The sequence below is a fragment of the Echiichthys vipera genome (assembly GCF_963691815.1).
Source record: "Echiichthys vipera genome assembly, chromosome: 17".
Classification (NCBI taxonomy): Eukaryota; Metazoa; Chordata; class Actinopteri; order Perciformes; family Trachinidae; genus Echiichthys; species Echiichthys vipera.
The window spans coordinates 18,690,605-18,701,859 of NC_139842.1; the positions used below are offsets into that span (position 1 = coordinate 18,690,605).

General features: G+C 44.8%; 1 protein-coding gene across 1 annotated transcript in view; it reads left to right on the forward strand.

Moving 5' to 3' along the window:
• The window catches only part of vat1 (vesicle amine transport 1), a 30,443-nt gene extending 22,635 nt beyond the window's left edge, over window positions 1-7,808 (forward strand). The window contains exons 4-6 of the mRNA XM_083931464.1: window positions 929-1,018; window positions 3,230-3,471; window positions 7,468-7,808. Coding sequence (XP_083787590.1) covers window positions 929-1,018; window positions 3,230-3,471; window positions 7,468-7,740 — 605 coding nt within the window. The 3' untranslated portion in view covers window positions 7,741-7,808. The remainder of the gene's footprint in view (window positions 1-928; window positions 1,019-3,229; window positions 3,472-7,467) is intronic.
• Window positions 7,809-11,255: the final 3,447 nt, after the last annotated feature.

The following is an 11,255-nucleotide window of genomic DNA, read 5'->3' on the forward strand; positions in this document are numbered from 1 at the left end:
GAGGGCATGTAGGGAGTCCAACCAAGCACTAACCAGCGACTGGTGGATTGGATTCTCATCCCCATCAATAATGTTTCCGCAGAGTTTAATTGAGATGTGGTCTTGGACTCGCTGAGAAAAAACGCTGCTTTTCAGCAAAATGTAATAACGTCCAGTTTTTGTTTTTTCTTTCGCCCACTGCTGTCTTCCTAGCAGGATGGAGAACGTTATTACGCTCATTTCATAGTCCCCTCTCCAACCTGTCTCTGTTCTTTGTAGCATGGAGCGAGACAGACACACATTACAGAGACAAATGGGAGGAGAGCGAGAACTGACACTTTAGACAGAATGTATCTAATTAGAAGCCTGGATCAATGTGCAGCCCTGCTCGCTACCTTTCCCTCCGTCTTTGGCTTTCTGTCAATTCATCTGTGCTGTGGACAAGGCAGAGTCCTGCTGTGAGTCTCCAACAATCAATAGAACCATAGTTTGACGGCGCAAGGAGGGGTAGCCCAATTTGAGGAGTCCCCTCTGGCACAAAGGAACATCATTAAGGCCGAGCCTACAATACATGCCCAGGCATTAATAAGCTACAGGGAGACCTTCATAGTTAAGTTGCAATTCTTTACCATCTGTTCATAGGTTGGTTTGTTATTCTCTCCACCTTGGAATGGAATTGACAAAGACGTAGAGACATTTTATCCATCTTGTCTTATCAGTGACAAGAATGAGAAAACACAAAACAAGTAGGCTCTTATCCCGCTCTCCTCCTCTCCTCTGTTGGCGTACGTATGGGTTCCTCTTCGTGTAAACATGGCACAACTTGGCTACACTCGCTACTCCTAGTGAACTCTGGCATGCGGAGGGGGCTGCTGAGGAGACTTGGCAGGCTGCTCAAGCTGAATTCACACCACTGATAACCGTCCCCTTCTTCTCTCTTCTGCTCCAGGGATGGACATAATACTGGACCCTCTCGGAGGATCAGACACCCATAAGGCCTACAACCTGCTGAAGCCTATGGGGAAACTTATCACCTATGGTAAGTATTAAAAACACAGAGTGTAGATCAGTTATTTTCAGTATAGAGTCCAGTTTGGAGCAGCTTTATTTGACTCCTCAGTGATCCAACACAGTTGGAGTTGATGCAATTAGTTTTGGTTAAAATGGTCGATCTGGAAGAATTTTGCAAATTTCATCTGTGTTCCACACAAAATAATCAGATTCAGGACCATTTTAATGAGCCAAAAAGTCCAATAAAAATGAAGCCTCATACTCCACAAGCAGATGTCATGTAACTGCAGTGGAAAGCCCAGAGGCTGTATGTATCTCACCTACCAAGCTTCTCAAGATTTTGATTTTTTTAAATTTACCAGAACCTCTTATGTAACGGCTGAAAGCAAAAATGGGAGCGCTGCACAGGATGATAGGAAGCACAAAGGTTATCTTTTGAGTTGACGTCATGGGTAGCAGCTGACAGTAATACCCATTAACAGGGTATTCCTAAACTAATTTCCACTCTTTCTCAAACTACTTATACTCTGCATTATTATTATCTGTAAGTTCTTTACCAAGTGTCATTTTTTTACCTTGTTATTTTTAAATATTACTCCACTTTATTGCAAAATCCGCTGCAAATTCAGTTATTTTAGACTGCTTCATAAAAACTCCACAAGGTCTTGTTAAGCAAATGAATACAGTACATGAAATAGCAGTGGGTTTCCCCACACACACTGAATAAAGCTGCTTCCTGGTGGGCAGTGTGACCTCTCTGCAGAAGTCCATGTCCTCAGTGTGCTGTGTGTCATCTGTGGGAAGGCCTTTACGCTTGCTCCGTGGTGATGCCAATCTGTAAGCAGCGTGCATGAGACAGTGGGCGGGGTCGGCATCCATGAAGAACAGGGCCTTGCATACCGCACAAAATCCCACCACCCAGCATGGTGCCCCCCACCCTCGCCCGTTCACCCTCTCTCAACCCTACAGAACCCCCCTTCCAGGTCCACCCCAACCCTCCCAGTCTCTCTGCTAGGAGCTTCTCTTCCAGCTTATCAGAAGTATGCATGGTGGAACAATGGGCGTTCTATCCACGCGAAACCTGGAATGTATCTGAATGTAGCAGGCTGAGTCCCTCTCTTCTCTCAGAGCGCGCTTTGTGTCCCCTGTTTCCCTCGAGAGAGAATCAAAAACAGTGAGAGCATCGAGGCTTCAGAAGGAGGAGATAGGAAGGGGATGTGGTGGCAGTGGAAGCCAAAGTGCTAAAAAAGGTTTTCAGGGTGGAATGTGACAGTGTGAGAGAGGTGGGGCAAAACTAACAAGTAGAGGTATACCTGACAGGACTTAATGTTGATTTGATATTCCGCCAAATGATTAATCAGTCTCTTTTTTGGCCTTTAACGTCATAAAATCTGGGGTGAAATGAAAAGATGACACATTAGCTGAGGCCAAGATGATGTTTCCAACCAACCAAGTGTCAAAAATTCAAAGATATTCAATTTAAAATGACATAAAACAGAGAAAATGGTAAATCCTAAAATTTGAGAAGCAGGAGCCAGCGAATGTTTGGCATTGTTCCTTGATAAATGACTTAAAAGCTGGATCTGTTATTAAACTTAGGTAATTATTTCAGTCAGCATTATGTTTTTTTAATTAAATAACCAGGTGATGCTAAAAGGGAGAAGTTGACGATGAAGTGTTTTCGAATTCAGCAGCAAAAAACTGTTTAAAATCGTACACATACACAAGGAAGAAGGGAGAACATTAGTGTTACTATCATTTTAAGACACGTTTTGAGTTGAGCTGTGAATCAGCAAGTCTAATATTTAAAGGCAGTGTACCATATTTTTAGGGCGTAGTGGCTAAAAGTAGCCTCCCCAAGGTTTTTGGCTACATAAGGAACAGAGGACCTTAGGTTTCGCGGAGGATCATACAATGATAGTAAGTCTGTGGTATAAAATGGGGCTTTTAGTGCCTTAAAAACAAAGAGAAAGACTTTTAAATCAAATCTAAATGATATGCGGAGCCTGTGTAGGTTGCGTATATGAGGAAAAAATTTGAGCAAAAGAGGAAAAGGGAGAAAGTGGAAGGTGATTTGATAGAAAATTAACCAAATTTCGAAACAATTTATTAGTTGATCAGCTCTACAAAAGAAATGTAGTACTTTAGTCATTTTTGTGTCGGAGAATACACAAACACTTTCTCTCCCACGGAGTAAAGATTGAGATTTTTTCTCCCCTTCACCTTTCCTCTCTGTCAGGTACGTCTAACATGCTAGCGGGCCAGAAGAAGAACCTGCTCGCCGTGGCGAAAAACTGGTACCATCAGTTCTCCATCCACACGCTTAGCCTGATCCAGGGGAACAAGTCGGTGTGCGGCTTCCACCTGGGCTACCTGGACGGAGAGATGGAGCTCATCAGCCAGGCCATGAACATCATCCTGGATCTCTACAAGGAGGGCAAGGTCAAGCCCCGCATCGACTCCACTTGGCACCTTGAGCAGGTTTGTGCCAAACTTTGTTTCCCTTTACACCTGGATATAATCTCTATCTCTCTCTATATATATTATCCTTATCATCCACCCCGTTTCCAACAGATGCAGCTAGTTTTCCAGCCACATATATGTCGATCAGAACATTCCCTTGACCTGTATGTGTGCTTTTTGTCCGGCTGAAACCATACTCAAAGATGTGTTTGCATTAGACTCTTTGAATGCGGGTGTCAGATGCATTTATGCCTGTTTGTTATTGTGACTAAATGCATCCGTGTGTACCTCAGGCTGGATGTCCAGGTGATTCATTGTGACATTGGTGCATTTACACCTTCTTGTTTTGTTTTTTTTACACCATTTGCTTACAACCTAGTCACCCAGAAATCATGTGAATACCAGGTGTGTGTGTGTGTGTGTGTGTGTGCGTGCGCAAATTTTGCAGTGGGGATCTGCAGGAGCTGGGTGTGGCCCTCAGATCCAATAAGACTTGCCAATCAACAGGGCGAAGTTTGTCTACAAGAAGCACCGAGTCTCCTCTCGATACATAACTCACTCTGCCAGACAGAGTCAGATTGTCGCTGACAACATTAACACTGCTAACAGATATGAATAGAGAGATTGTGTGAAAAAAACACAGAGAGAAAGAGGGAGTCGGAGGCTGACATCTTCTGTTGTCAGCGTCGGAGCTGGTCAGTATTTTGGCCTGTTCCTGCGGCCGGAGAGAAACACACGCTGTCTTTCTCCGCCATCTGACGCTCTTTCTCTGCCTCTCCATCTGTCTGCTCTTTATATCAGGCTCAATCGCTCTGTCTTTAGGTTATTGACTCCCTCTGTGTCTCTCTCCATCTCGCTGTATTCTCTCCTTCTCCCTCTGCACAGTGTATCCTTTTTTGCTTTTTCTCTCGTGTTGCTATGGTGACATCCTTTGGTCTGTGTGTGCGTCTGTCTTAGGGAGGGGCCCTGATGTATGAGAAAGAGACATGGAAGGAGCGTGGAAAAACAGAGAGGAGAAGGTGCATTCGATCGAGTGTGGAAAGTTCCCAGTGTATTCATCAAAGACAAAAAAGGCGTTAGATGATCAGATAAATGATCGATTACTACAAGCCTAGTAAAATGCCACGCCCTGACCCCCATCCATCACAGCCCTCGCTCCTTTCCTCCGCCACCTGTTTTTAGCTCCAGTAATCAATAAACATGATTGGACAATATTAGGGAAATTAGCATTATCCCCCCCTCCTGTGGTTTCTCGTGGCTCATTATCTACATGTGCACTGATACCCAAGAGGATAATGGTCGTGTCTGCAGCCGCAAATAGCACACTCCAGTCCAAGATGCCTGGGAGGCAGAGAGGTCGACCAATCTTAGAGAGTGAAGGGTGGAAGTGGGTGGAGTCGCAAAAGCTCCTCAGTCGTTCTCGCTGTGACTTTCATTCACATTGAAGATGATTCTTATAATTCCCGGACTCAGTCCCTCCCTCCTTTCTCAGTTTCGGTTTGAGGCGTGTTTTCTCAACCAAAGGACACCAGTTGCTCTCTTCGTTCCCTTCTCCCCTCCACTTCGAACTCCCACACTCTCTCCCCTCTTCCCTCCCATGTGTCTGAGTCGTCAGGGCCACGTTTCAGCCAGGCTTTACGTTGCTAGGAGATGGCCCTGTTGCCGTGGCATTGGTCGTTAGGTGGTCTGCCTGCCTCGCACGAAGAGAGGGGGATTGGAGGGAGGGGGGAGGGGGGAAGCAACGGAGACTGGAACAGACAGTGGACAGAGCTTGGTGGTCAAGAGGAGGGTGGGGTCGGTCTGTCTGGGATTCTCCTCTTGTCGTTATGAATGACCGAGTTAGTCCGTCCATCATCGGATGGGACTGATCAACACAAGTCTGTCCCCCAAAAAGCAAAATGATTGGTTACCTCCATTAAATTCAGTTTTTATGTCACAGCTCAAATATGTTTTAGTTCCACAGACTAAAGAAAATGTACTAGTTTACTAAAGAAATGTACAAACATACCTCATGATCAGATTAGCCACCTCTAAAGTTACCACGGGTTACCACCCTAATAGACCCTGGTCCGATTCTTACCTTTCTGGCTAAATAAGCCTATGGCACACTAAAATGTAAGAGAAATCTACCAGGTGTTGAAACTCAGATATATTCAATACTCGTTTATTTCTGATAAAAGTCTGACCAATCCTTTTATTCGGTCATCCGTTGCACCGTTTCACTTGCGCTGCTCATGCTGCGTTCCAGTGCCATGGGAAGTCCAAAGTTTCAGACCTCCAACTAGGCAATGGCGCTGGAACGCAGCATTTCTGTCTCTCTCTCTCTCACCGCATGTGTCGGGCAGGGAGCAAGTGTCAGAGGTCAGGCAGGGGGAAGAGGGTGGGAATCGCTGTCAGACATGTAAGAAAGGAAAGAATTGCTTTAAATGTTGGTGAGGAATAAAATTAATATTTTTGAAAAAGTAAATGACAGTCTTCCATTTATCAAAAGACCCGGTTATGATATACAACACTTATTATATTGTAATGTATTGTTTTTAATTTTAAAGGTGAAATTGACCGAAATATAAAGACGTGATCAAATTGTAATTTTGCCAAATTGCCAGCACAATGGAGCTCCAAAACACCTAATTACAACTTTTAACTTTGAAAAAAAAAATCCCAGGTTGATAATGTATCAAAACAGAAGTTTATTGCTGGACGTTTTTTTTCTTTGTTTTTCATATCAAATATCTCATCTCTCATCTCATCTTCAACCTCTTATCCGGGGTCGGGTCGTGGGGGCAGCAGCTTTAGCAGGGGACCCCAAACTTCCCTTTCCCAGGCCACATTAACCAGCTCTAACTGGGGGATCCCGAGGCGTTCCCAGGCCAGTGTGGAGATCTAATCTCTCCACATAGTTCTTGGTCTTCCCCAAAGCCTCCTCCCAGCTGGACGTGCCTGGAACACCTCCCTAGGGAGGCGTCCAGGGGGCATCCTTACTAGATGCCCGAACCACCTCAACTGGCTCAAATATATCAAATATATATATATATATATAAATATAATACATATATCAAATATGGTATGTTCAAACAAAGGTGATGCATGATGGTGACTTTACACTGCACCATAGAGAAAGAGTAGGTTCCCCTGAATCATATGACGTCTAACAGTTGATACTGAATGAAATAATGCTGATAATATTAAACTAAGTCCAGGTGTTTCTTTGCCTATGAAGGTTGATAAAGGATAGCTTTACATTAAGTCTATCATAAAACAACATTCACACAGTTTCTTAGGGCTAATTTCCCTTTAATCTTCTCTTCTATTGAGACGTAGCAGTTTGTTGATTGATTCATCTGCAGTGTCTCACAAGTTAATTTTACAAAAATTATGACATCAGGATTCACATCATTAAACTCCAGCACCAACTAGAATTGAACCAAAGTCTCCAACGTTACACTCCATCATCCATTCTCCAGGAAATCTGCCTCACGCCTCCTCCCATCCGTCCTTAACTCAAAATGCACGATGATGAATTTCAATGCAGAGATGATATAATGTTCTAATTAAAATAAATGCGTTGTTCTGTAGCATTGGGGATATTGGATAAAACAATTACTTTCTGCGTTGTGTCTGTTTTTCTTGCCCACTTATTGTCATAAACATGCTGTATTTATTCTTAATACATTCTCATATTGAAAGGATCCTCGTTTATTTTGTCAGCCCTCCGTTATCATGTTTTTCTCTTTCTTTTTGCTGCTGCAACAATTTAATTTCCCCTCAAAGATTATTAAAGTCTCATCTAAACAAATGTAGTTTCTCATATACTGCATATTAAAGCTATATTTGAGCCTGTGAAATTAGTTTCTAATCTGTGGTATCGAAACAGAAGATTAGAGGCACAGAATGAGAGAAGGCGCGCTTTTTTTCAATGACAGGTGTGTTTAAAATCTCCCTTGCCCTCCTTTCACCCTTCGCTCTTTAACATCGCCTTATGGAACTGTCTTTCTCCCTCTGTCCCTCCTCCAGGTGGGCGACGCCATGAGAAAGATGCAGGAGAGGAACAACATCGGCAAAGTGATCCTCAACACAGAGCCGATGCCTGAGGAGGAGAAGAAGGAGGAGCCCAAGAAGGAGGACAAGAAAGAGGACAAGAAGAAGGACGACAAGAAGAAGGATGACAAGAAGAAGGACGATGGCAAGAAGGAGGAGAAGAAGGACGACAAGAAGAAAGAGGAGCCCAAGAAGGAGGTGAAGAAGGAGGAGGAGAAGAAGGAAGAGCCCAACAAGGAGGAGAAGTGAGAGGGAGGGATGGATAGTCAAGCAGACCAGCAGGGAGTTTGTGTCCTGGGAGCAGGGGGTGGGGCGGGGCGGAGGATGGAGAGGGGTTGAGAAGGTGGGGGTGGAGTGTAAGCAATGATTGGAAGGAAGGGTAGATTACAAAATTATCACACCGCTTTCGATCGTTCATCTTCTCCACCTCCCCTCCCCTTCACCATCCCGAGTCCACAATCCCCCAACCCCCTCCCTTCACATTTTCTTGCCTTTATCTCAGAAATACAAAAATTCCAATCACTTGTAACAGCTCGTGAGCTCGAAACTTATCTTTCTGCCTCACAAGAGGCTACACTCGAAAGATTTTTCCTATTGGAAATGACCAAGACAAGAGCGTCATGGAGGATTGTGGGTACGGTCCAGGCCTGGGGGGCAAATTACAGTTTCCTTGACAACCGTGATTCCCTGCTCGCACTCCGGCCCCACCCACGACCCCCATGCCCCTCCGCACCTCAACTCCCACTGGGATAAATTGTTCTGCTCTGACTTCCACCTGCCACCTCCTCTTCCCCCCTCACTGTGCTGAGTCCCCTCCACCACCCTCCCACCACCACCATGTCCACCACCACTACCCCCAACCCATCCACGGGCCGGACCCACAGACAGGCACAAAGACAGGCAGAGAAACGGAGAACCACACCCACCCACACGTTGCGCTCTCGGTGTCCAACGCATGGTTATGTCACTGAGGATGAGTCAGAGATGCCTGTGATAGGCTGATGCACCCCAGCTCCCCCTGGAGATATTTGCATTGTGGTTTTGATCATGATGTTTGATTGCTCAGACAATAGTGTTAATGCTACAAGGCCCATCATTGGTCATCATTTATATGGCCTTAGCTTCGATATATCTCCTAAAATGAGTCTCCGTCACACGCAAATCCATTAATGCATGCGTGGTTCCCACCAATTTTCACTGAAGTTGTCTGAATATGAATTTCCCTCATAATGAGCCTCTCTGTGCAGTGTTGAATAGGGAGGCAGAAATCATTGCTCAGCTTCCTTCTCCTTAGTTACAGATTTTTCTAGCTGACCAACTGTTGGCAAGAAGTGCGCAGTGCCAATTAAGAGAGAATTTGTTTCTGTTCAAACAAGCCACACACACACGCACACACACACATATACACTCTCTGAATGTGATGAAAGAGGCACTGTCATGCTGAGACAGTGAAGCGTCTGAAATGGGCAAATAAAGACGGGGAATATCAGTCCCTTTTTTCCTCAGGATCGGGCTCTCGTCCTCCCCTGATCCTCCTCGAGGCATTCCACGGCATTTTGCTCCTTTCACGGCGTCCGCTCGCCTGTCGATCACCCTGACCGGAGAGAGAGGAGAATTCAATTCAAGCTGGCGTCCATACTTCGCCTCCCCTGCTTGTCTCTACTCTCTCTCCCTCCTCTTTCCATTTCCCTCTCTATGGTCGGCATAGCAACAGGCGTCAGGCTCGTCAGAGAAGGCACTGTGGTCCGTTTCTCTGACTCCCTCTCCCTGTGTCTCTCTTTTCTGCCTCCCTAACTCTGTATTTGCCAACAGTCGACCAGTATTCCAACAGGTGTCATGTATTAAGGTTTTCAGATGATAAAACGAAGAGGTGGAGCAGTTTATCAAGGTTGTTAATTTTGCACCAGAACCAAACAGTTTGTTAAAAACCAGTGAAATGTAAAAATCAAGTATTGACAATGTTTGCAATTAGCAGTGTGCTGGCAGAAAAAAAAAACCCCACAGCGCACCGCTCCCCCTAATGGACAGTGTGAATTCTGTCTCACTGGTGTAATGTCCTTAAAGTAAATCCCCAGCATTTCGACATAAGTCCCACTGGGTGGACACTAAATCTTTCACGTAGGAGGATATCTTTAACTTTAAACCTTAGATATTGATCTACCTGGCTGCCTGCCTGTGAGCCCGGCCTCAGCGATGAGACTCAGATGGTGACTAGTGACTTTGTAAAAAAAAACACAAAACAAAATGTTTGGAAAAAAATGGAAAAAAAGTTGTTGTGTTAGCATGAGTGGCCTCCCTCATGTGCTGTGTGTGGTGTGCCATTGTGTGTGAAGATGTGTGTGTCCTCAGGTCGTTTGTCAGGTTTTAAAAAGCACCCCCCCCCCACACATTTCCCCCCTCACACTACTCTGCTACAGTATTATGTAGCTCCAACCCTCCCTTTTACTCCATCACTCCCTCCTGACTGATAAGAGGCCTGTGTTATGAGGACAGTTGGTATTAGTATTTTGCACTCTGCTCGCTGATCTTAATGCACTTACAGGCATGGCACTCGCACTCCAGTCCCACGCAGGCTTTGATTCTCCTCCCAGGTTTGCAGCCTGTTTCCCATCAATCCACTCCCAGTGTATCTGCTGAAGCTCACTGGAGGCACAGGTGGCACACACACACACATAGAAACACATACTCATGTAAAAGGTCCCCTCACTTACAGCTTGCCAGTCCCTGCCCGGGCCAGCTTCTCCTGGGTGGCAGCTAAAATCAAAGCATTCATCCATCCCTGACTGTGGGAAGTAAAATGTGGAGGAGCAGGGTAGAGCGAAGTGGGCTGGAGTCCGACCGCCACGCCGGTGTTGGGGAGTGACTGTGTCCTGTCAGCCTCTGGTTAGTGTTCTGTTCTAATCTGCTGGGCTCCCTTTGTGAACCTGTGGACGGTGCTTCTGTTCAGAGTGCCATGTGAGAAACAAACGCTTCAGTAAAAAAAAAAAAGGAAAAAAAGGATGTTTTACTTAATATGTTATTTTAATTTACCTTTATATTTCCGTTTGTTTGTCTGTTTTGTTATCCAAGGGTTTAAAGTTCAAAGCTCATGCTCTTATATGGGGACCTGCCAACCTGCACTCCTTTTTTGAAATGTGATGAAGTCTTTTCGTTGGTCCCAACCATGTGTGCCAAATTGTGTGTATATTCCTCTGTCAATGCTTTGAATATTAACAGTGCATAAACAAAATGAAGAAAATTATGTTTTTTTTGGATGCGTTTCCGTCAACCTCGAAGAAAAGTGAAAATACAAAAGAGTTGTCACAGTGTGTCGGATTTTTATCCCAAATGCTTGTGGGTGCTGACAGAAGTTTTGCTGCAGTTTACAAAAGGTTTAACACAATTTGTAGTTTTTGATTGGTTGCAGTCGGCCTGCACTGTGCCTCTCTCCTTGCACACAACTTACCTCAATCCGAGGCACCTCCTTCCGTATTTATATCCTTTTCACTGTGTTTTACCAGCTCTCAAATCATGTCGACCACAACAGGTTGAAGTGTTTACAACCATAATATAAGTATCACAGTGAAAGTGGACTGGACATGGTGCATTTAAAGTTCTAAAACTCCACCAAAAGACATATAGATAGACAGAAATCTGAAAATTTCAAAGCTCCATGGTATTCCTCTCTATGGATTTCCAAATGGCTTGTACAGCAAGTGAGGGAGCAGATGTTGTCACACAGCTGTGCAGGGATGCCAATACTGTAACACAGCTGCACAGAAAAC